Below are 27,544 nucleotides of genomic sequence, written 5' to 3'. Positions count from 1 at the left end.
AAAATAGGTCAAAAGGTGCCAAGACAAATTAAAATGCCCAATCCACCACCTGCATTGCCTTCCCATGCCTACAAAATATTGACACTAAGGGAAAGACATGAAAGATATCTAAAAATAAAGTCAATATTAAAAAACAATTGTAACTTGGTATAAAAATGCAGCTATTTTGTACTGGACTTTTCAGCAGTTGGGGGGGTACTTATTATAATTTTTAAAAACTATAATTAAGGCTATCTTTTATCAAATATATAATCATTAAGTTTTTATTTTCTATGTCTTTAAAAAAAGGAGTAAGCATTTATAGTATGTGTCTCATCTTTAAGTACTTTGGTAAATGTTCAGTTATTTTTTCAACACTGCAAAGAAGCAGTATTATCTAAATTTGTCAACCTAGTCTGGGGGAAACTAAGGTTAAATGATTTGCCCAAGGCCACTGATGGAGTTGGTGTCAGTCAGGATTAAACTTTTTCATTCTATTTGCCCTCCACTAGACCATGTCTTCTATACTGGAGCAATAACAGAGTGTTAGGTGAGAAATTTTTGCAGGCAAATAAGTGACATTTTCCTGAAATAGAAAATAGGACCCAATGAGTGAGACAGGGAAGAGGAGGGGAAGGGAAGGGGAGAGGAAGACAGAGACAGAGAGACAGAAAAAGAGGGAAGAAGGGAGGGAGGGAGGAAAAGGGAGAATAGAGAGAGAGGTTATAATCAGAGGAGAGAAAACTGTGGACTCAAACATACTTGTTTTTTGCCTCATGGGTGTGTGGTGGGAAAGAAATGAAATTTTTATAAGTATGCTGTGTATAAAATATTTTATAAATGTAAAATATTATATCAATGTTATGGTTACAGCATGGTAAATCTCTGTGGAAAAAACCTTGAATTTATCTTTAAATAGCATGTTCTACTTATTTACATTGTTTTGAAAAATGACAGTAAATTTCAATGACAAATTACTAATTAATGTCATTCCTTTACAGAATGTTCTCTGGAGGTTTAAATTCTCTCAACTTAAGGGATCCTCAGATGATGGAAAAACTCGAGTAAAGCTGCTATTTCAGAATCTAGACACCAAACAAATTGAAATGAAGGTAGGGAATATAGCCTGTCTCTCCCGACCAATACCACAAAATTTCTAATTTCATTGACATAGAGATGTCTGTTCTATGCGTTATAAAATAAATCCATGCACCAGGACTTTCCCTAAAATTCATTAACCAAATCACAAAGGACACAATCAATTTTTAATGAATGATTGTTTTACTCATCTAAATTTTGTTCAATTACACATCAGTTTCATGACCCAAGATGGTCAGCTTTCTTTGGAATTTTCAGGTAACTTCTAATTGTAGTATTTTTAAAATATAAGACAAGTAGAAATGTAATAGAGAAATTTTATGTAGAAATGGATGGCTGTGGCTCTTAATACATGCTGATTAAAAATCATTTTTGTCAAGATCTGGACAACAAAATGTCCTGTTATATGACAAATTTATTCTAAACGGTTTCAGTTTTGATGTAGATTAGGGATGAAAATAAGGAATAACATCAGAGTAGTACAAAAAAAAAGCTATAAAATGAAGCACCAAAAAATATTGGGATCCCTGCTTGGTTGGACTTTGCATCTTTATTTATGCATATCCGTGAAATTAACCAAAGAAATGAGAAATACATTGGACATCATTTTTAAAATGTTAGACTGGGTTGAGACATAGGGATTATTATGAATCACCTAATGACCAGCAGCATTCTGGAAGGTCCTGCTTCTCAAACTACAAAAACATCTCGTGTCTTTCCTGTTTGCATGTCGGCTCCAGTTCTCTAAAAATATAAAATGCTATTTGAAAGCTTGTTAAAGGTGCCTTTGCTATTTCAAGGCCTCAAGGTTGCGATTTATCTTTCATATCTTTGATAAGATACTCTAGTAGTCTAAGGTGGCAAGTGCATTTTCCAGCAATGTCTATTGTTGTAGAGAGTAACTTTCAATACTGGAAGTATCTGGCCTATGGGAATATACTTTAATAGCGTTTATCTCTTTCAGTATGTTAGCAGATTCTATCTTTTAAATATTCATCCTAGTCTCAGTTACTTGGGGTAGTAGAAGGAATGATGACAAAGACAATTTTTATAAATCCAAAATTTATGCATTTGACTTGAAAACATTATTTTTAAATCATCAGACTTTCCTTTCAAGTTGTATTTTTCTTAAATTAGCATTAGTTAGCATTCCTAGTTACTAGGGTGTTTTGTTGGGGGTGGAGCAGAAATGTGACCTAGAATTTCTTATTGGCAGAAAGGAGACAACGTAAGAAATAAAGTGCAATAAATTCTTCAAAAATTAAATTACAAACGAGTTGATAACTGAGTTGGTCGTACCTGAATATTATTTTTAAATTTAATCTATGCCAGGAGGCACCATTACAAACTCAAGTTTTACAGTCCATTATTTTTTTCAGTTAGAAAGAATAATTAATAAGTGAAATGAACAGATACACTGCTTTTCATGATAATTTCTAGAATGTAAGTGTAATAGGTAGCAGGGAGATCAATGGAAATGAATTTTTATATAACAAATAAGAGAATTTGGCATGTCACATGAAAATGATGTGGGGTTTTTAGTAGTCTGGATGTAAAATTGTTTTCTTTAAACCTCAATTAACTAGAATATTGGTTATTTGGATTTTTTTTTATTCATTGAGAAAGACCGCCCCCCGCCCCAGTTCCTTTTTATTTCAATCTCTGTGATTGAAAAAATTTCTAAAGTACATTTTTCCACTATAAGTCTACCTAGTGATTTGTGGAATCTTGGGTGTTAGAGGATAATGGGCTTCAGGGTCTGTAAGCTAAGCATTAATATTAATGAAGATCTGTCACTTTAGGTGATTGTTAGTGACCTCCGAATATATAGCATAGAATCTTTTAAAAATAAATGAGTACTTAATCATAGCTGGAGAAGGGTATTCGATAAGTATAGGCATTGAGGATATCTTGAGTTAATTTAGCTGAGTCAAGCTCTCTTGCCTGATTTGCCCATTATGATCTACTTGCCGATCATCAGAGTGTCCATGGAATTCCTTGTTGCAGGTTTGTACTTAGTAGTTGAGGAAGTAACATCAAAACGTTAATCCCCTGAGTCAACCAAGTCTCAACTTATGTCTCAATGCCTTTTTAAGGAAATACTAACTTAATTTACATTGTGATAAGGATTCAGATATTGCTTATGCCACATTTGGTATCAAGAGACACCTGAGCTTGAATCCTGACTCTTACACTTACCACCAAGATGACTATGTTCAATCTACTTTGTTATCTCTGGGCCTTAGTTTCTTCATTCATAAAATTCAAATAATATTCCTTGCAATGCTTCATTGGGTTGTTGTAAGGAAGAATTGAAATTATGTTTTGCAAATTTAAAGCTCTTTATAAAGTATGATTTTAGGTAAGTCAAGGATAGACTAGCAGGGCTAAATTTTTTAGAGGACGTCTAGCTGGCATAGTGAATATAATGCCCAGCCTCGAGTCAGGAAGAACTGAGTTCAAATATGGCCTCAGACACTTGCTAGCTTTGTGATTCTGGGCAAGTCACTTAACTGCGTTTTAATTTCTTCATCTGTAAAATGAACTGGAGAAGGAAATGGCAAACGACTCCAATATCTTTGCCAAGAAAACCCCAAAAAGGGGGTGATGAAGCATTGGACATGACTGGAACAAGGCAACAACAACAATAACAATAATAATAGGAGCACACTTCTTAGGAAGGGGAAAGTTGTGTATCAGAATGTTGCTAAAAGGAACACCCAATACCTCTCCTAAAAATGCCTCAATGTTTTTGAAAGGAAAAGTGGACCCTCCATATCGTTTTAAAAATAATTAGCTTCACTTTTGTGGCTGGTTTAAATGCACAAATGTCTGATACTCTTGTATTTACATATACCACAAAAGATAGGTTAGCCTGCAAAAGCCAACACCAGTTCAATGTACAGTAATTAATGGAGTTAAGTGAGATTATTGCATGAAGTTTTCTCTTGCTCAGGTTCTGTGATGATAAATTCTATGGAAAAATAATTTCTTTACCATGGAAGAAAAAGATTAGTACGAGACTTTGAATATAGGTGGTTGAAAGCTGAACTCGGTTGCAAGAGTAGATTAAAAACTGATGGAAGACTTGAAAGAGTAGAAGTAATTTGGCATGTTTCTGAAGCTGAAGCCTCCGTGCTGAGCTTCATCAGCAAAGAGCCCTGGGACCCACAGCATTTATTATTGATAGCAGTGAAGCTGTTCTGCTGCAACGAAGATTGTCAAGGAGCCAGATGGTGCAGAGAGGGAGGAACAACCAAGACAAAATGTCATCAAACAGAAAATTTCAGATCCCCTGTGTACATGACTGAAGGGACACAGAATGTTCCTTAAAGCAGGTAGTACAAACTAAGAAGTAAAGGGGTAAAGAAATAAAAAGAAATTTATGAAATGGGGCCTCTTATCCTTGACACACTCCTTTCCATCAAAAAAATCTATTTCTGTGATAATTTGGTCTTTGGTCTGTACTTAAAGATGTTAAAACAAAACATGGCTTACTTGAATCTTCTCAAAAGCTTATCAAATGGAGATTATCAACAGTGCAAGAAGGCAGCCTTCCTTATAAAAAGTGGACATGAAGCCTTTGGTTTTGTTTCTGTGGCAGCTTTATGGCTGTATCTGTACAACCAAAGGACTGGTTGTATAGAACACTGAACCATTTAAAACATTTCCATGGAACTAGCTTCAGTCAATGGCAGTCAACCCAACTGAGTAATTTCTAATTTCAACTGAGAAATTGATTCTAGTTTTCTTAGGACACCAGGACAGTCATGAAAGATCTTTCATGACTTTCTTTACTGATAGCAATTTTTAGAATGTTTGAAGGATGCAAAGGCCTTGAAGAAATATAGGACTACTTCAAGGGAAAAAATTCAGAGAGCTTCCTAATTGCTTTTCTTTTTTTAATCAGACCTGTGATTGCATCATTGTATTGAATACCTGGTTAGCAGCTTCCCTTACCAAAACAGCTCAGCAAATGGCACATAGAGCTTGAATGAATGAATACTGCTAAAAATCCTCTCTGTTGTAGCATAACCATACTTCATTGTGTAAAAAATTGGACTCTAAGTACTTAGCTTCAAATCCTAACCCTATTACTTATTACTTTTGTAACCTTAGGTAAGTCATTTGACCTTTCTGAGCCTCAATTTCCTCCTTTGTAAAGTGAAAGATTTTTATTTTATTATTTCCAAGGCCCTGTATAAGTCTGGTCCTATGATTCTAATATGTAATTTGTACATTGAGCAAAAGATTAGCACATGCTATCAGCTCAGATTTTCCTATCCAAAACTTGAACCCACCCCAGATTCTCTATAGACAATACTTAGCTTATAAGAATTGAAATACAATAAAATGCTGTTGACTATATAGGAGTGGGTATCAGATTTCCATGACCTTTACACAGGCTTACCCAAGAGGCTAAGCAGATGGTTCAAATATACTTTTGTGATATATCCATGACTACAAATGTTTCATTGTCTTCAATGTCAAAGACTTCTAGCAACATAGTCAGGCACCTGACACTCTGCCCTACCCCTGAGTACACATACAATATAGCAGAGGCCACCCAGGAACATCAGAACACTTCAGCCATACTGCTCTGCCATGATAAAATCTCTCCTGGCTCACTTTTCTTCAAAGATAACCAGCTTTACAGGATGATAAAAAGGACCACCTTATGCCAACGCCAGCCTAGGATTCTGTAATGTCTATTTCTGTGTCTCTGTCTCTGCTTCTGTTTCTCTCTGTCTCCTTGTCTATCTCTTTCTCTGTATGTGTGTATCTGTCTCTGTATCTGTGTCTGTCTATGTCTGTCTCTATGTCTGTGTGTGTCTTTGTCTTTCTCTGTGTGTGTGTGTATCTATCTCTCTGTCTGTGTCACTCTATTTCTCTCTGTCTCTCTCTCTGTCTCTGTCTCTCTCTGTCTCTATCTCTGTCTCTGTCTCTCTCTCCCTCTCTCTCTCTCTTTCCCTCTCTCTCTCTCTCTCTCTCTCTCTTTCTCTCTCTCTCTGTCTCTCTCTCTCCCTCTCCCTCTCCCTCTCCCCTTCCCTCTCTCTCTCCTGCAAATGCACACACACACATGCACATAGGTCATGGTGCTAGTAGGTGTTTATTATTATGCTAACGGATGGCAAAATTTAGAAGAACAATCATTTCTGCTTTGATTTTATTTTTTCATTGAATGAAAACTTTCCTTCCCCCAACTTACTGAATATTTATTAGTAACTGCTATGAATCAGGTATGAGCTATTTGATTTTTGACTTAGTTAAAAGAAGCATTGTTTCCTAAGAACCAGATATTTTGGTAACCCAATGAAGTCTATCAATTGGAGGAATTAATTTTTGCTGCTTTAGTCTGATATCTTGGAGATGCTTCACTTGATGCTTTAAACAAGTCAATTTACAGAATTTGGCAGTATACTTTCAATATGCCTTGTGTCTCACTAAGTGAAAGTTCTTAATTCCCCTTGAAATGTAACTAAGTGAATAATCTATCCAGGGTGAATAAAACCAAGGGCATTAAAAAAAAGCATATTTAGTTACTTTTCAGAGGTGGATGATTTCTCCTATAGAGTCTTTTATCTAGTGTGTTCTCAGCATTCTCATTTTTATGGCCAATGAATAATAAGATGGAATATTCCTTCAAGTAAACATGTCTACATCTTCTTACAGGAGCCTATACTAATCACATCTTACTTGGTCTTTCACTTCTCTCATTTCTCTTGCATGTGTCTGTCATCTTTTTCATGTTTCACCACTCTGATAAGGCTATTCTTCTAATATAAAAGCTTCAGTGGCTCCCCATTTGCTCCCAAATAGAACATAAAGCCCTGAATTTAGAATTTGGGGCCTCCATAATCTAGCTCCCACCTAGATGAGCCTTATACTACTCCCTATGATGTGTTTTATATTCCAGTCAAACTAGAATATTCTTATTGACCTGGCACCCCCAGCTCCATCTCTGTTTTTTATCATCCCTTCCCTGGACCTGGAATGGGCCCACCTCACTCTGAACATTACCTCTGACAATGAACACTAAACCCAACTCATGTACTGCTGCTCCACGAAGCCTTCTCTCTCCTTTCATCTACAGGCAAAAGTGATATTTCTTTCCTTTAATTTTTCACAGTGCTCTATCTGGACCTCTTTCGCACTTACCTCGTTTTCCCTTATATCACAATTACTTTGGTATATGTCTCCTTCCCATTAGTTTATAGACTTCTTAAGTTTGGACCCAATGCCTTATCTATCCTCATAGCTCCAATACTTAGCAAAGAACCCTGAACATAGTAGGTGTTTAATCAATATGTTTTAATGAATTAGGACAGGGATGATTATAAAGAACCAGCAGGTCTTCCTGACTGCATGTTGGACTCTCCATCCATTGCAGCACCTAGCAGCCTCAATTTACATTAATAAAGGTTAAAGTTACAAAGATGTCACTTTAAGATTGATGTCAGTAGCACAAGATCTAGCAGCTTCCACATTAAGGAATCGAAGGGCTTGGAATATGATATTCCAGAAGTCAAAGGAACTAGGATTAAAACCAAGAATCACCTACCCAGCAAAACTGAGTATCATGCTCCAAGGCAAAATATGGATTTTCAATAAAATAGAGGACTTTCAAGCTTTTCTCAGTGAAAAGACCAGAGCTGAATAGAAAATCTGACTTTCAAACACAAGAATCAAGAGAAGCATGAAAAGGTAAACAAGAAAGAAAAATCATAAGGGATTTACTAAAGTGGAACTGTTTTCTTACATTCCTACATGGAAAGATGATGTGTGTAATTCATGAGACCTTTCTCAGTATTAGGGTAATTGAAGCAAATATACATATATATAGACAGAAGACACAGGGTGAGTTGAATATGAATGGATGATATCTAAAAAATAAAATGAAAGTAAGGGATGAGAAAGGAATATATTGAGAAAGGGAAAGATAGAATGGGGGAAATTATCTCACATAAAAGTGGCAAGAAAAAGCAGTTCATTGGAAGGGAAGAGGAGGCAGGTGAGGGGGAATGAGTGAATTTTGCTGTCATTGGATTTGACCTGAGGAGGGAATAACATACACACTCAATTGGGTATCTCACTCCACGTGAAAGTAGGGGGAAGGGGATAAAAGGGGGGAGGATAGAAGAGAGGGCAGATGGGGGAGAAGTAATCAAAAGCAAACACTTTTGAAAAGGGAAAAGTTCAAGGGAGAAAATTGAATAAAGGAGGACAGGATAGGAAGGAGGGAAATATAGCTAGTCTTTCACAACATGAATATTTATGAAAATGTTTTTCATAAGGATATATGTGTAGCCTATGTTGAATAGCTTGCCTTCTCAAGGAGGGTGGGTGAGGAGGGAAGAGGGGAGAGAATTTGGAACTCAAAGTTTTAAAAGCAGATGCTCAAAAAACAAGGTGGTTTTGCATGCAACTGGGAAATAAGATATACAGGCACAAAGAAATCTATCTTGCCCTACAAGAAAGTAAGGGGAAAAGGGATGGGGGAGGGAGCGGAGTAGGGTGACAGAAGGGAGGGCTGACTAGAGAACAGGGCAATCAGAATATATGCCATCTTGGAGTGGGGGGAAGGGTAGAAGTGGGGAGCAAATTTGTAACTCAAAATCTTGTGGAAACCAATGCTGAAAACTAAAAAAAAAATACTAAATAATAAAGTATGGAATTCAAAAAAACAAAGATTGATGTCAGGAAAAACTTTTTAATAATTAAAGCTGTTCAAAAGTGGATTGAGCAGCCCTAAAAGATGGTGGTTCCTTATCTTTGGAAGTCTTCAAGTAAAGGTTGGCTGAAATTTGTCAGGTTTTTTTAGAGAGGATTCCTTGACTATATGGGTTAGATTAGATGACTGCTAATGCCCCATATAATTTTAAAATTTTGTGATAATGAATGAATGCATTATTAAATAAATGAATGAATGAGGTTAAAAGTTAAAGAACCTCTTCACTGTATATATATATATATATATATATATATATATATATATATATATATATATATATATATACATATATATATAAAATCAGGCCATTTTGTGACTGAATTATCAACTTGATATATCATTTTTAATTCTATAGAACTAATAAGATCCATACTGGGATGAACTTCTCTATGTTATGAAATTATCCCATTCCCTTCCCTCTTGTTTTATAAAGAGAACTAGAGTTACCATTATAGGAGAAAATACACTGACTCAGGAATGTGACAAGTTCAAATCTCTCCTGTGATGTGTGACTTTAGGCAAGTCACTTAACTTACTTGCCTTATTTGCCTCATTAGTAAAATGAGGGGGTTCAACTAGATGACCTCTGAAGACCCTTTTGGCACAACATCTGTGATCCTATGGTCCTGCAGCAATGGCGTATGGCATAGAGATTGAATACTGTCTCCTGAAATTTCCAGTATACAACCAGAAAATAGTGTTAGTCAATAAAGAAGTCAGTGTTAGGAAACATAAACAGGAAACACAAACATAGGTTCTAGTTTTAGCTCTGCCACTGACTCTCCGGCGGACCTTGAACAAGTTTCTTTGTCTTGTCTAAATTTCAGTTTCCTCATGTTTCAAATGACGGAGTTGCTCTAGATGGCATCTAAATTCTTCCTGAGTTCTAATAATCCATATGATCCAGTTCCATAAACTCAAAACTATTAACATATAAGCCACAAACAAGCATGTAAGCCTGTCAGTTAATTGTGTTTTCCCTGAGTATTTGCAGGAAGTCAAATGCAGATTTATGAGGTATATTAATGTAAATGGAGCATTTAGAAACTGTCATTTAAGATCTGTTCCATTTCTGTCAGGCCTGGCTAAAGAAATCCACCACCTTAACAATTTAGAATTCAATGTGCTGTCTTGAGTTCAATTTGTATAGAGGTTTAGGGGAAGGTTTGGACCAAGTGCAAAATGTTTGCACTGGCAAGTTACCCACTGGGAAATGTTTTATTCTGTAAGATAAAAATGCTGATTGGTGAGCTAGCAAACACCAAGGACTTGGAGAAAGGTATATTTGTTTGATTGATGATTTTTAGTTCTGTTTCTCATCTCTTCTCAGTGGCCATTTTATATCCTGAGTAATTTAACTAATGAAAAGATATTCATTTAACTCAGCACTTTATGTATACATTATGTTTAGCTATGTATCATATTTATATAAATTATACATTTAGTTATATATTAATTCAATAAACACATCAATTCAATAAACATTTTAAGTACCTACTATGTGCCAGGCACTATGCTAAGCGTGTATGCATATATACAGTGTGAGTGTGTGTATGCAATCACTTAGTTATGGCATATAGTTAGATGAACAGCCCATCCAAAAAATGTATATGGGCTTTGCACATTTATACATCACATATATGTGTGTGTATGTATATGTATAGATAGATAAATATAGATATAGATCTATGTTGATGCTTTTCTGTGATGTTTCCTTTACAATAATGTTTATTCTTTGATTCAACATAGACCATCACAATTCCTTGGGAACACAGGGAAAACAATAGAAATAAAAGTAGGGTTTATTATTCCTTTTTTACAGTGATTTAACAGGGGGATATTCCATTTTTTGTTCACCTCCTCAAAGTATATTATACAGCATAAATATTAGACATAGTGACCTTACAGTTGCATTCAAAAGAGCCAAAGATGTTGGCACTATGATAATAAAATATTTATTTATCATTATGTCCCAAGGACTTAAATCTTGAACCACCTCATTAACAAAGAGATTTTAAAAGAGCTTTTCTTGCCTTTCCCTAAATTTTACAGTGGCAGTGGTTGACAACTTTCCTTCAAGTTAAAAGGAAGACTTGTTCCATCTAATAAATGAAAAGATTGAGACATTGCAAGGGATATTTTATGTTGTAAGCCAGTGGATGTCATGGGGGAAATAGAAACAATATGGCTGAGCACCAACAATGTTGAATGATATCAGCTTAAATTTAAGATGACAGCAACATACTGTTTCACTTTGAGAGGTTGATTTTGAAAAAAAAATCATAGAACCCTTTTTTTGTATCATTCTAAAGGAATTTCCCAAGACCTACTGTATTTAATAGTTATTCTGATATTATTGACTCAACCCAAGTCAAGGGAGTTTGTTTTGGCAGTCACCACTATATCAGCATGCATACTACCAAATTATTTTGTTCATGAGATAGGATGCCGTCTTTAAGCGTAGCTAAAGTCCTTCCATTATAAGCTTTTAGTTACTTATGACTTTCTGAGGGGGGAGGGAATTCTCCTTATTGGCTCAAATTTTCCATATTTGATCCTTATTGAAAAGATAGAGATACTTTGGAAATTTTGAATTTAATTTTTTACATGTTTCTGAGTTATAGGATGGAAATGGATATGCATATTTTACTCGTCTTACAGACTTTTTTCCTACATTCTTGGTGGCAGTATCAAAATTTAAAATTGTATGTTAAGCCTACATCAGATTGCAATTCATCTTGGGGAGGAGGGAGGAGAGGAAGGAGGAAAAAATTTAGGACTCAAAATCTTACAGAAGTGAATGTTGAAAATTAAAAGTAAATTTAAATATATACATATAATAAAAGTTTAAAAAACCTTAAAATTTTACATATAGCATACTAATTATGAGCCATACTGTCTCTGCAAATTTCATAGAGAAAAAAAGTAATTTTAAGGTTCAATATACACTACACCATTCTTTCAGTATCTTCAAGAAATGTTCCACAAAAGGTTTCCTTTCAACCCCCTCAAAAAAAAAAAAACAACAGATTGGTACTCTATTGATGTTAAGTCTCTCCAAAAGATTATCTCTGCCCACTACAACATTCCAGAGAAGTTATCATTCAGGCTCTACTTGAAGACTTCTAATGAGTGGGAACCTATTAGCTCCTGAGACAGCCCATTCCATATTTTGGCAACTAATTATTAGGAAATTTTTCCTGACTTTTCTGACTTCAGGCCTAAACTGACCTCTGCAACTTTCTTTCACCCATTGTTCATCATTCTCATTGGCCCCAACCAGAGTAAGTCTTAACTCCTCCTCTATAAGACAACTCTTTAAGTATTCGAACATAGCTATGATATACCTCCTAAGATTTTTTTCTTCCAGTCCCTTGATTGTCAGGTATCTTTTGTCACTGATTTTTCATTGCTTTTTATCCTAATTTTATATATGATTCTGTGAGAACATGAGTATACCTTCAGTTCTTCCTTTTAAGCAAATCACATGAGTTTTGTGACCTGTTTCTTCCTTATGTTTACCCAGATTTTTTCAAGTGATATAAGAACTTAAGTCCTTTTCCTTTGTAGTTTTTGTCCTCAGTATACCCTCTAACTATTACTCATAGTCAGCTTTGTCTAATAGCATAGTAAACCTTTAAGCATGTCAAAGCCTTCTAAGTCAAACCCACATCAATGTGAAAGAAATTGGTCTAGCCAACCACATGAGAAAAAAAAAATGTATTATTTTAAATGTCACTTAGCTATTTCATGCAGTTAGATGGATATCAAAGTAGTTTTTGTATTTAGCATTTGTCTTGCATAAGCACTATAGGTGGGTGATGAGTTGGACTCAAAATTGTATACAGAATAGAGAAATGGAGTCATTGTTTAGTAATTGTGCAGTTTGGGGATGATTCTTAATTATACATTCCTCCCCCAAAAGCCATGACTTCAACACCAGTCAGTGTTCTCCTGACAGCTCTGTTTGGCTGTGAAACACAACACCATGGTCTCAGAGGAATCAAAGTTACAAACAACCCACAAAAGAATAGAAAGGTCTATGGCAGGCATAAGCAAACAATAGCAGGTGACACATGACAACTTTTAAGTGAGAAGTGGCATAAAAGACAATGTTGATGACAGCTATGAGGTAAGTCAGTCATATAATAAAAACAGAAGAGAACAACAGATGTACAACCTGATTCTTACATTGGTACACTGAAAATTAGAGGGGGGAGTGGTAGAGGAATGGCTCCAGTAGCTAGAGGATCCGTGGACACAGGAATCCTCAGGATTGAAAAAAATTATGGAGAGATTTCATTTTGCATCATATCATTGATGGGAGTATCCATACCTATGAAGGCACAGATCTACCAAATTTCACAAGCAGGCAAAGTAAATAAAGAATTCCACCAAAAAAAGAACTTTCAAAAAATGATGCTTATTGTTTTAAGCATGAAAGATTTAAAAAAATTCTTGAAGAATCTATTTCTAAGATATAGCCATGCTTTCTTTCCTCCATAAGTAGTGTATAAAGAACAGTTTAACTATTCAAGGTCAAGATCCTATACATAAATTTCCATACTTAACCTCCAGTTGGCTATACTCAGTAGCTGTTGAAGAATATGAGTCTGTTTTCCCCTACTTCGAAGGTTTCCAGAATATTTTGTTCTTTTAGAGATCTTTAGTTGGCCATTTAAAATGCTTGTCTTTTCCCTTGATTGTCAGCTGTCTTTTCTCACTGATTTTTCATTGCTTTTTACTGATTTTACATATGATTCTGTGAGAACCTGAGTATGCCTTCAGTTCTTCCTTTTAAGCAAATCACATGAGTTTTGTGACAGATTTCTTCCTTATCATTACTCAGATTTTTCTAAAAAATTAAAATTATTATTTCTATGCTTGAGATTATCAGGCATTTTTTGAGCTTGAGAAAAATCTTATTGCTAATTAAATGAAACATCTATTTTATGAACTGATGGAAACAAGAAAACAAAATGAATGTAAATGTGAAAGATGTGTTTTTTCCCATTTTTTCCCACCTATACCACATCTTCACATCTCAGAATCATCATCGGTACCATGTAGACAAAGCCAAAGGCACAGATATTCCAGGAAGATGATTGGTCCGGTAATTAGACTCTATTGGGCCAGATATGCTATCTTCCTAAATCCACAGACTCTATAAATATCCTCCATCTTCAGTGGAGTTAAATGAGTAGTTCATAAGGGATGGAGATATTAAGAGAGGGAGGAAAAATTGAGGCAGGAGTGGGTAGTATGCAATGCAGTTTGCTTAGAGAACGTAACCTGAGGAGCTTGCAAGTACATGACTAAAAGGCATAATCTGACAAGTTAGGAAGAGGTAGAGCTTTATTAACTACAGAAAGCTTGAAGATGCTTTGGTGAGTTAGCAGATGCTCTGAAACTGGAGCGAATACAAAGCTCAAACCTAAAGAAAAAAAAACTCCCACATTTTAATGTAATGATTTGGTGAGTTAATATAATGGTACAACTGGTATAGAATTAGACCTGAAATCAGAAAAATCTTGGTTTTAATCCAATCTCTGTCATTTACTAGCTCTATGACCTTAGGAAAGTCAAGCTTGGTTTCTAATCTTTAAAATAAGAATAATACTGGGTATGTCTCTCCTAGGTTTGTCATGGGAATGAAATGAAATTATGTATACAAGGCATTGTCTAAATTTCAGCTGGTAATGGTGGTGGTGGTGTTGGTGGTAGTAGTAGCAGCAGCAGCAGCAGCAGTAGTGGTAGTAGCAGTAGTAGTAGTAGTAGTAGTAGAAGTACTGGGATGTGGTAATGGTAGTAGTAGTAGAGTATATAGAATAGAATGGGGTGTATGAGGTGTTCAAAGAGGACTAGAACTTCTGCTGTGAGGACATGCTGAGCCCTTTTCAAGGCTTCTCATCCATCTTTGTATCTACCTGACATTTAATTCTCACTTTTGGCTCCAAGAAACTATAGCACACACAGGAGCCACAACCCAGTAGACCATTTCAACTTATGGGCTAAATCATGTTGAGAGTAACCAACAAGCCTATCAGTAAGTTAGGTGGATGTCTACCCAAAGCATGCAAAGACTTGCCCTGGTGGAATGGGCAGATAAGAACAGTGTGTTATAGTGGCAGTGAAGGCAGCTGAAGCAGGTGCTATGGAGCACTTAGAGTTCGGGCAAACGTTGAAGATGTCAAGAGAATCCACTGCATCCTGGGACATCACCAGTTCTTTTGGATTTTTTCTTACCACTGAACTTTGATGACTCTGGAAAAAAGAGAGACTGACAACTTTGTACAACCCTTCCTCATTTAAATCCAATTCACACCCAAGTTAAGATGTCACCTGGTGATGTCATTGATCCTCTTTGAAAATGAAGGACAAAAAACAAGAACAATAGTATATAGAATACAGGATTTGGAGTCCATGCACCTAGATTTGAATACAAATTCTATTTCTTATAACTATGTGAATTTGAGAAATTTTCTGCCCTGCTCTAGTCCTCAGTTCTCTCATCTGCTATTAGTAGGATGAATTCTGTAACCTCTACAGCTACATCCAATTCTAAAATGTAGGAGGATAGAATTTTACACTGCTTATTAAAGGAGAAAAGTGACTCACAAAGGCATTATGTTCTGATGTTATTCAGGAAAAAAACAAACAGTAAATGAGAGTGTATAAAAACAGACTATTGGCTTAGAATTTAGATGAACAATCAAGTTAATATGTAGTCTGTTTATGAAATGCTGCTTCAAAATGTCATGACATGAAGCATTCAGACAATAGCACATTTTCAATATTAATTAAAAGGGAGTAGCTCCTATACAATACAGATTATGTTTCTTTTACATTGTCTAAAGTTAATTATGTTGTTAGGATTTAATAATATTAAATAACAATGTATTATCATCCATAGTATGTTTCAAAGATGTATAATCATCTCTGCCAAATTATAATCAAAGCAGAAAAGTCTCAAAAATAAAGGTGTTCCCAGGCAAGTATATATTTAGTATAGGAATACATTCATTTGTATACAATTTAGTGTGATCAAATACTACTTTGATTACAAGAAGAAGACTTTTTTAAATACTATCATTTTTTTAGGTGAAGAGATAACATTTTTTTCTCATTTAATTCAATTATTTATTAAGTACCTACTATGTGCAAGGCACTGTATATACTAGGTGCTTGAGATACAAAGAATAAAATAAGTTACCCTACTTCTGTTCTGCTAAGGTAAAGGTGTCAGACACACTATAAGTTGCAACATGTGGCCCACAACAATCACGGTACAGTCAAACCAGATTAAAATGTAATTGGGAAATATTTAACAGAATAAACAAAAAATACAGTAAAACACAGATGGCATTTATGTCTTAAATAATAGATAAATCTAAAAAATAGATTATTTTAAAACTAAATCAATACGCAGTGAATTACTGGTCCCCTTGCTAGTTAAGGGACTTCAGCATTTGACCTAGTTCAACCACCCTCCGCCCCTAGATACTCTCTCCTTTCTGGTTTGTCAGGCACTAGTCTATCTGGATTCATCGCCTTCCTATCCCATCTATCCATTTATTCTTAGTGTCATTTGCTGGATCATTATCCATATCACACCTTTTAAGGGGGAAGAGAGGAAGTGAATTTCCCCAAGGCATGTGCTAAGCAGGGATGGGGAACCTAGGGCCTTGAGGGTACATGTAGCCCTCCAGGCCCTCAAGTTCAGCCCTTTGATGAATCTATACTTCAAGAACAAATCCCCTTAATAAAAGGATTTGTTCTGTGAAATTTGGACTCAGTCAAAATGTCACACCCTAGACACTGTTAGATTCAAACTGTCTTAGTTTGGGGTCTTAGGGTCTTAGAGGGTAACCCTTTTAAGGGGAAATATAATCACCTTCCTTACTTATACTCCCTGTGTTTCAGTTTAATCATCTGTAAATGGAAATAATAGCACCTATCTCACATGATTGTTGTGGGAATCAAATGAATTAACATATAAAATATGTTGTTAATCAACAAACCTTAAAAAGCTATATATATATATATATATATATATACTTTTCCAGCCTTTAAGTTCTCTCTGATTTTCCCATTCACACAGTCAACCCCTTACAATGTAATGCACCCACAAATGCATGATATTTACATATAACCAGCCCCTCACAACAATGACACTTTTACTTCTTAAAAGTAATCATGCATCTAACAGTAAGACAAAGGCAATAATCACATCAGAAGAATTCAAATAATAACATACATCATTGTTCTTGTGTTTGTCCTTCGTTCTCAAAGAAAACCATGACGTCAGGGAAATGACGACAGGACTTGCAGTTGACTTTGATTTGAGTGAGGGAGGGCTGTGCAAGGTCACCAGCCTCACTTTCTCCTCTAGAACCATGTGGGTCCAGTGGCCTGAGATTCACCAGGATGACTAGAGATGGCCCAGGATGCATTAAGAGACCCTTTCAAGCTAAGGTCTTTTCAGGTTCTCACTTTAAGTGAGGTACTGCCCATTTAGTGAATAGGCCTCTTTAAGAAGTGAATTTTGGGAGAGGCAATCAGGGTTAAGTGACTTGTCCAGGGTCACACAGCTAGTAAGTGTCAAGTATCTGAGGCTGGATTTGAACTCAAATCCTACTGACTCCAGGGCCAGTGCTCTATCCACCATGCCACCAAGTTGCCCAACATACATCATTATACAAAAAAAAAACCTAGAGATACTCTCCCCCAATGTACTTAGTATATGTGAGCAAGAATGGGTACACACAGCAACTTGGCAGAGAAATAGAGAAAAGAAAAACAATGTTCTTAAGGGAAAAAAATAAGGTGCTGCTGGTTTTTTTGTCATTGGTCCATTCAAGGAACATTTGCACTACACAGTAAACTTCTCCACTTACTGCTTATCTGTTGGTCCTTACTGCTCTTCAGCTGGGCAAATCCTCTTCCCTTCTAAACTAAAATGTCCCATTTACAAGGCCTTTCAATTTATGATCATGCTGTATCAGTAATTAAGGTGGGCTTTTAGCACTTATTTAACCAAGTGCCCTCTAGGAGTTTGGCCTTTATTTCTTTGATTAAATTAGGAGTCTTTGATGACCTCCTTGCCTCAAGGGAAAGCCTGGTTTACATACGTTTGAGTTCCAGGTTTGTGATGCTTTTAGGTCACACGGGTGAGTCACATGTGTGACTCATGTTTGACCCAGAACAAGATATATAACTATGAATTGTGATTTGGTCTGTTTCTAATGTAAGTTTGTAATTTGTTTGTATTTGTTCTGAAGTTCATGTTGCTGGCTTTTCCTCCTGAACTAAGTGAATATTTGTATGTTGGATTAAAGTAAGACTGTTAACCCCTTAATATTGCTTTCCTTAGTAAAGCAGATCAAGGAACCTGTGTGCTGGCAGCTCTTGTTGTTGGGCTTGTATGGGTTTTTCACCCCTGCAACAGCTGCTAGCCAAATTGTTGCTACACACCCTTAAAAGGTCATTTAGAAAGTGTTACTTCAATGTGATCGGGAAAAAGGCTTCATAAATTTTTTCCACTTCAACCCTTTCAGGGCTTCTTTTTTTTTATAAATTTATTGATTTTTAGTTTTCAACATTCACTTCCATAAGTTTTAAATTTTCTCTCCCTCCCCTCCTCCCTCCCCAAGATTGCATGCAATCCAATACAGGCTCTACATATACATTCCTATTAAACATATTTTCACATAAGTCATGTTACACAGAAGAATTAGAATGAATGGGAAAAACCATGAGAAAGAAAAAAAAAACAACAAAAAAGAGAGCAAATAGTATGTTTCAATCTGCATTCGGACTCCATAATTCTTTCTCTGGATATGGATGGCATTTTCCGTCATGAGTCTTTTGAAATTGTTTTAGGTCCTTGCATTGCTGAGAAGAGCTAAATCTATCAAAATCAGTCATAACACAATGTGGCCATTACTGTGTACAATGTCCTCCTGGTTCTGCTCACTTCACTGAGCATCAGTTCATACAAGTCTTTTCCAGGTTTTTCTGAAATCTGCACATCATTTCTTATAGCACAATAGTATTTATTCCATCACATTCATATACCATAACTTCTTCAGCCATTCCCCAGTTGATGGGCATCCCCTCAATTTCCAGTTCTTGGCCACCATAAAAAGAGCTGCTATATATTTTTGTACATGTGTATCATTTTCCCATTTTTATGATCTCTTTAGGATATAGCCCTAGAAGTGGTATTTCTTGGTCAAAGGATATGCACAATTTTATAGCCCTTTGGGCATAGTTCCATATTGCCCTCCAGAATGGTTGGATCAGTTCACAACTCCACCAACAATGAATTAGTGTTCCAATTTTTCCACATCTCCAAAATTTATCATTTTCCTATTTTGTCATGTTAGTCAATCTGATGGGTGTGATGTGGTACCTCAAAATTGTTTTGATTTGCATCTCTCTGATCAATAGTTATTTAGAGCATTTTTTCATGTGACTATAAACAGTTTTAATTTCTTCCTTTGAAAACTGCCTATTCATATCGTTTGACCATTTATCAATTGGAGAATGACTTGTGTTCTTATAAATTTGACTTAGTTCTCTGTATATTTTGGAAATGAAACCTTTTATCAGAAACAATGGTCATAAAATTCTTTCCCAGTTTTCTGCTTTTCCTTCTAATCTTGGTTGCATTGGCTTTGTTTGGAGAACAACTTTTCAATTTGATATAATCAAAATTATCCATTTTGCATTTCATAATGTTCTCTATCAATTATTTTGTCATAAATTCCTCCATTCTCCATAAATCTGACAGATAAACTATTCCTTGCTCTCCTAATTTGCTTATAGTACCAGCCTTTATCTCTTAATAGTGTACCCTTTTGAACTTTATTTTGGTATATGGTGTAAGACATTGGTCTATGCCCAATTTGTCCCATACTATTTTCTAGTTTCCCAGCAGTTTTTGTCAAAAAATGAGATCTTATCCCAAAAGCTCAGGTCTTTAGGTTTATCAAATAGGAGATTACTATAGTCATTGATTACTATGTCTTGTGTACCCAACCTATTGCACTGATCCATCCATCTATTTCTTAGCCAGTACCAAGTAGTTTTGATGGTTGCTTTATAATATAATTTAAGATCTGGTATGGCTAGACCATCATCTCTAGCATTTCTTTTCATTAATTCCGTTAACATTCTGGACTTTTGTTCTTCCAGATGCATTTTGTTATTATTTCTTCTAGCTCTATAAAATAATTTTTGGTAGTTTGATTGATATGGCACTGAATAAGTAAATTAATTTAGTAAATTTTGGACCTACCAATGAGCAACTGATGTTTTTCCCAATTATTTAGATCTGACTTTATTTGTGTGAATATGAAGTGTTTCGTAATTGTGTTCATATAGTTCCTGGGTTTGCTTTGGCAGGTAGATTCCCAAATATTTTATAATGTCTACAGTAACTTTAAATGGAATTTCTCTTTCTATCTCTTGCTGTTGGGCTTTGTTAGTAATATATAGGAATGTTGAGGATTTATGTGGGTTTATTTTACATCCTGGAACTTTGCTAAAGTTGTTTATTATTTCAAGTACTTTTTTACTTGATTCTCTAGGATTCTCCAAGTATATCATCATATCATCTGCAAAGAGTGATAACTAAGTTTCTTCTTTGCCTATTCTAATTCCTTCAATTTCTTTTTCTTCTCCTGTTGCTAAAGCTAATGTTCCTAGCACCATATTGAATAACAGTGGTGACAATGGACATCCTTGTTTCACCCCGATCTTGTTGGAAATACTTCCAGCTTATCCACATTACATATAATGCTTGCTGATGGTTTTAGGTAGAAGATACTTATCATTTCAGGGAACGCTCCACTTATTCCTATGCTCTCTAATGTTTTTAATAGGAATGGGTGTTTTATTTTGTCAAAAGCTTTTTCTGCATCTATCAACGTAATTATGTGGTTTGTGTTAGTTTGGTTGTTGATATGATCAATTATGCTGATAGTTTTCCTAATATTGTACCAGCCTTGAATTCCTGGAATAAATCCTACCTGGTCATAGTGTGTTATTCTTGTGATAAATTGCTGTACTCTTTTTGATAATATTTTATTTAAACTTTTTTCATCTATATCCATTAGAGAAATCAGTCTACAATTTTTTTCCCTATTTTGACTCTTCCTGGTTTAGATATAAGTACCATATTTGTATCATAAAAAGAATTTGGTAGAACTCCTCTTTCACCTATTTTCCCAAATACTATATGTAGTATTGGAATTAATTGTTCTTTAAATGTTTGATAGAATTTGTTTGTAAATCCATCTGGCCCTGGAGATTTTTTCCTAGGGAGTTTGTTGATGGCTTGTTCAATTTCTTTTTCTGAGATGGGATTATTTAAGTATTTTACTGCCTATTTTGTTAATCTGGGCAATTTGTATTTTTGTAAATATTCATCCATTTCACTAAGATTGTCAAATTTATTGGCATAAAGTTGGACAAAATAGTTTCTAATTATTATTTTAATTTCTTCTTCTTTGGTGGTAAATTTACCCTTTTCATTTTTGATACTGGTAATTTGGTTTTCTTCTTTCTTTTTTTTAAATCAAATTAACCAAAGGTTTGTCTATTTTATTGTTTTCTTTTCATAAAACCAGATCTTAGTTTTATTTATTAGTTCAATAGTTTTCTTAATTTCAATTTTGTTAATCTCTCCTTTGGTTTTCAATATTTCTAATTTGATATTTGAGGATTTTTAATTTGTTCTTTTTATAGCTTTTTCAGTTGCATGCCCAATTCATTGATCTCCTCTTTCTTTATTTTATTCATGTAAACATTCAGAGATATAAAACTTCCCCTAAGAATTTCTTTCTCTACATCCCATAAGATTTCGTATGTTGTCTCATTATTGTCATTCTCTTTAATGTAGTTATTGATTGTTCCTATGGTTTGTTGTTTCACTCTCTCATTCTTTAGAATTAGATTATTTAGTTTCCAATTAATTCTTAGTCTATCTTTCCATATTTTATTACATATAATTTTTATTGCATCATGATCTGAAAAGAATGCATTTAATATTTCTGCATTGGATTATGAGGTTTTTATGCCCTAGTACATGGTCAATTTTTGTGTATGTGCCATGTACCCCTGAGAAAAAATATATTCCTTTCTATTCCCATTCAGTTTTCTCCAGAGGTCTACAATATCTAACTTTTCTAAAATTCGGTTCAACTCCTTAACTTCTTTCTTGTTTATTTTGAGGTTAGTTTATCAAGTTCAGTGAGAGGGAGGTTGCAGTCCCCCCCCCCCCCCAGTATAGTTTTGCTATCAATTTCTCCCTGTAAGTCCCTTTAATTTTCCTCAAAGAATTTGGATGCTATTCCACTTGGTGCATATATGCTTAGTAATAATAGTACTTCATTGTATATGGTGCCTTTCAGCAGGACCCTTCAGTACTTCTTAAACTGTGGGTCACAACCCCAGAGGGGTCTCTGGATTCCAGAGAAGCACAGAACTCCTAAGACTGGCTATCTCTGTGACAAGCTATAATGGCAACCACACTGGCATACCCTGGATGGCTGCTAGTGCAGGTTCTTTTATCTGCTTTACTAGGAAAGATAGCTGTTTCAGGGGTCAACAATTGTCTTTACATAAAACACCAACAGAGAAAATGCAGAGCAGAGAAATAAAGACCAACAGACAGGGCTCTACTGCCTGAATCAAAACAATACTGCTATATACTTTACATCCACCACTGAATCAAGGGAGCTTTTACCTCTGAGCAGTTGGGGAGCTCTGAATATGCTACCACTCAGAGTCTCAACCAGGAAATCACAAGAGCCTTCTTGTAAGTGAGCCCCTCAAAGCAAAAGCTTACCTCTCAGAATATATACTCTTTCAGCTAATAGGCTCAAAGCCAGACCCCTCCTGACTCAGTTCCTTAATGAGAAATTATCAAAAGGTGTGTAAGCCTTTCTACAAGCAAGCAAGTTTCCCTTAATGGGCTCCACATGAGGTCTATTGATGGATGGGGGAGATCTTATTCCCCAGTAACCTTGCACAAACCCACCAAGTTATTGTCCAATCAGAACAGAACTCACAGCAACACAGTTCAGACTGAATTATTAAGCAACTTTGGCCAATACTAGCTCAAAGGTTTTTGATTTTCTCATTGAAGCTGTTGCATTTCCTGCTCTCTCTGTCCCCCCACCCCAGTGCCTTTAAAAATCACCTTATAAAGAATGACACAAATCTAGAATTGAGTTTTCCCTCGTTACCCTTCCCCAGAAAGTAAAAGTAATGAGACTTTCAGCTTTCATCACCTCCTTCAACTGCCCTACACCACCAAAGGGTAGGACAATAGTCATTTGTAAGGTTGTAAAAAATCCAGAGGCAGGATAGAGTTCTTAGCGGGGTATTTGAGGGCTGCCTTCATGTCCTCTCCCCTCCCCACCCAAAGTCCGTGATCCTGGAACTGACATTTCACAGAATGTATAATATTGTGTCATCTTCTTCTCCCCAGAACAAAGAGCAAGTCTGGTAGGTGAGACTGAGGGGATCATTTGAGGACATGGAGATGGTGTCATTCACTTTAGTTGTCTCCTTGGTCTGTGCCTGGCTGTTCTTACTCATGTTGATGCCATGAGGTATGGTAGCCAAGTGCTGCTGACACTGTGCTGAGAGGTGGCAGCAACCCAGACCTAAAGCAGGAATTTCCAAGGACAGTGGAATTCAGAAGCCCCACATCATCATTCTTCTGGGATCCCTCAGGACTAGGGACTTCTTCCTGAAGCCTCATATGGGTGTGATTGTGGATTTGGATAGGACCTTGTTTATGCATCTTTAAGTGTGTCTCCTTTGTATGAACATTTGTATGGTTTGTGATTATGCTTGTATCAATTTCTGTATCCCATGTACCCTGATTTACCAGGATACTAAGTAGCTGCAAAGTCTGGATTCACTTCTACTTCTCCATTGCATACCAGAAGTGGCATAAGAGGAAGACAGACATTTGAAAAACTTCACCGTGTTCAGCTCTAGGGGACCCTGAAGAACAATCATTGTGAATGAAGCTTTTTGGCAATTAAATCAATTTTTTCTCCAACTAATCAGGCATAATAGTTTAAACTTTCTGTCAACTGTCTGTTTCTAGCAGGATTTTCAACAATCTTCTCTTTAATTCTTTTATTTGGCTTCCTATAGTATTTCCTGGGCTATGTTCTTCTTTCCAGTTCCCTTCTCTTCAGTGGCTTAAATGAGAATCTCCTGATTTCTCAGTCTCACCTTTCAACTCTCACTGTGAAATTAAAAAGGTTTTTTACCTTAGGCTCCAAATGTTTATATGATTTCTATTTTTTAAAGTTTCACCCTCTTTAATCAACTAGCTATATGCAAATGAGCTGAAGTACCATAATTATCTGCAGCTGTAAGTCCTCAACATGGTCCAGTATGTCATTCTGTGTTCTTGAAGCTGTGTTTCTCCATACTCATATCTTTACATTTTAAAAGAAATACAAGTTTTTTCTCTGCTTCTATAAAACACCAAGCTGTTCTTATACAGGTGAGACATTATTCAACTTCATTTAAAAAGGTGATTTGAGCAATTATATTAAGGCTACCATTCATTTTTAGTCCAAAATGCCTGAGAGGGCCCTTGAAAGCTCTCTTTCTTCACACATGTATTTTTCTATTCCTTTCAGTTATTAAAATATTTATCCAAAACAGCAGCAATATCTTACATCATTTAACATTTAGTATAATTAATTTACTTCATGTCAAAAATACTTTTTTTCTGCTCCTTTTCTTATTAAACTGTTCCATACAAAGGAAACAGTATCTTAAAAGGACACTATATTCATATACCTATATATGTGTGGGTTAGCACCTCCATTAGAATGTAAAGTCCTTGAGGACAGGGAGTTTTTTGTCCTTGTATCTATTCCCAGTGTCTAGCACAGTGCCTGGTATATAGTGAGATTTTAATAAACTCTTGTTCCACTCTAGTCATTTTCCAGAGAAGGAAACTGAGGTCCATAGAAGCTAAATAAATTGGTTCTGTGGAAAGGACTCTGAATTTGAAGCCAGAAGCCATTGGTTTGAATCTTGGTTCTACTACTTACTAAATATGTTAGCTTGTGAATTTGCCTAAAGTCTATTTCTCAGTTTTCTCACCTGTAAAATTATAAAATTGGACTAGATTTTCTCTCAATTCCCTTCTGACTCTTGATCTATGATCCTATAATCCTACCTGTGCCACCTTGGGCAGTTCACTTAATGTTTCTAAGCATCAGTCCACTTGTAACATGAGGGGGGTTGAATTATATGACCTTTAAAGTTAATTCTACCTTTATAGCTATGTCATTTTAAAGGTTATAAGAGTAGAAAGTAATCCAGGGTTAGAAACTTGGTCTTCTGACACCAAATGTCATTTTTTTTCCACTACACCATCATGTAGTGATGATTTCAAGAGACTTCAAATCATCCAACTAGGTGCATCATTCCACATTTGAAATATTTAAGAGAAACCTCCTGTGATTTTTGTGACCCCCCACAACTTTTTAAAATATAGAATATATTACTATTCATTTGGGTAATAGGATTCTTAAAGAGTTTTTATTTTATGGATAATAAACCTTCTTAAAGACTCAATAAGTACAATTCACAAATGTTGATGTCTGATATCAAGCCACTTTGAGATTCAGTGGAAGAAAGGATGGAAGAATTATTGAACCAGTTTTTTCTCTCCTGTTATGTTATGATTGCTCTTATGAGGTATTCTTTTCTGAAGCATGCACCAAAATTTGAGCAGTGCAGCAACCTTTTCTTTAGTCTAGTTCAGTTGGTAAGAGAAATTTTTTTAAAGGACTTTTCTTTCTTTCCCTTCCATGAGCAAAGCCATATCCTTGCCTTGGCCATTAGAAACTCTGCTGTTCTTAGATAATGAGAAGAAAGATCAAGAGATAGGAAAGAACAGCTAGGAATGAGACACATTTTCCCCCAAGCCTTCAGAATAGTGATCCTAACAAATTCCCAAGGCACAGCACCTCGTCACTCTTTTTTTAATTAGATTTCTTATTTTTAGTTTATAACACTTAGTTTTACATGTTCTTGAGTTTCAAATTTTCTTCCCTTCCCTCACCTCCCCCCAACCCCCAAGATGGCATGCAGTCTGATATAGATTCTACATAGACCTTTGCATTAAACTTAATTACACAATAGTCAAGTTGCAAAAAAGAATTATGAACAATGGAATGAATCATGAGAAAGAAGAAATAAAACAAAAAAAGGAAAAAAAAAGAGAGAGCAAGTAGTTTGCCTCAACCTCATCACTCTTATGACCATTTTTTCTTCTTGTTTATTCTTCCTCCCTCCATTTCTACCATCTTGACTCTCCAACTCCTCCCTCTTCCTAATTCATTCTTCTTAATCCTTTCATCCTCCTCTTCCCCTTGAATGTTATCTATCTGTTGCAACTCCACCAGGGCCACTTTTCCAGCTTCCACTTTTAAAAGCAAACCCATATACACTTAACTCTCTCAGGGTTCTAAGGGTAATCAAGGCAAAAAGGGTAAATTCATAACCCCTGTTGCTTTCTTCCATGGTAACATTCGAAGCTGTCTCTTCCGTCTGGTGGCTACCCTATTGTTTCCTTCTCTGTTTCTTCTTGTCCATGATATTTCTAAGTAGTAGGGTAGAGCTTCTCTTTTATCAGATGACCATCTATTTGTCCTCAGTGTGCCTTTCTGCTTTAAATCAAATACTTTGTCTTGTACTTGTTCCTTCTTTCCAATTTTATAATCAGTGGGGGAGAGAAGAGTGAAACATTTCTTTTAATCTCATCTCCTCCTGCTTAATTCTAGTTTAGAGAGTCTCTCTCCTCAAGGACTCCCAAGTTTATTGTACTCTACTACTGCACTGAGCTCACTTCTGGACTAACTATTCCTTTTATATGTAGTCCGAATATGTGACTTGAATTTTTCAACTAATAACAAAGTATTTTTATGTGGCATCATCTGCCATTCTTCTACCAATAAAACATCCTTTGATCTTTTCAAAATGATTAAAGGCTTGTCCATACATACAGAGTTATAGGATAATTCCTTAACAACTAGTTTATTAATTGGAATCCCGCACTTAATTATCCAATCAACCAACATTTATTAAGTGCCTGTTATGTGCCAGGCACCATGCTAAGCACTGAAAGTACAAAAAGAGGCAAAAGACAGTTCCTACCCTCAAAGAGCTTAGAATTTAATGGGGGAGACAAGCTACAAACAAATATACACAAAGCAGATCTATACAGGATAAATACGAAATAATTAAAAGAGGGAAAGCACTATAATTAAGAAGGATTACTAAAGGTTTCCTATACAAAGTGAGATTTTAGTTGGGACTTAAAAGGAAGTCAGTGAGATCAGCAGTTGGAGCAGAGGAGGGAGAGAATTCCAGGCATGGGGGGACAGCCAGAGAAAATGCCCAAAGCCATGAGGTAGTGTTGTGTTTGTGGAATAGGCAGAAGGCCAGCATCACTGAGTGGAAGAATGTGTGTTGGGGAGTAAGATGTGAGAAGACTGGACAAGTATTAGGATGTTATATTATGAAGGTCATTTATTTAAATGCCAAACAGAATTTTGTATTTGCTTCTGAAGGCAATAGAAAACCACTGGAGTTTATTGATCAGGAGTGCTGGGGGGCGTGAGTGGGGGTGAGAGGGTGACATTTGATTAGACCTGTGTTTTAGGAAAATCACTTTAGCGG

The 27,544-nt window shown here is 35.8% G+C and overlaps 1 protein-coding gene across 1 annotated transcript in view; it reads left to right on the top strand.

Annotated features, from left to right (window-relative positions):
* SNTG2 (syntrophin gamma 2) overlaps positions 1 to 27,544 on the top strand; it is a 698,484-nt gene that overhangs the window by 644,579 nt on the left and 26,361 nt on the right. Inside the window, exon 16 of the mRNA XM_036750363.1 lies at positions 981 to 1,091. Within this exon, the coding sequence (XP_036606258.1) occupies positions 981 to 1,091 (111 nt within the window). The remainder of the gene's footprint in view (positions 1 to 980; positions 1,092 to 27,544) is intronic.

Source organism: Trichosurus vulpecula, chromosome 3 (genome assembly GCF_011100635.1).
Source record: "Trichosurus vulpecula isolate mTriVul1 chromosome 3, mTriVul1.pri, whole genome shotgun sequence".
NCBI lineage: Eukaryota > Metazoa > Chordata > Mammalia > Diprotodontia > Phalangeridae > Trichosurus > Trichosurus vulpecula.
Note: the sequence above shows the minus strand (reverse complement) of the source record. Positions and strands in the feature narration are given on the sequence as shown.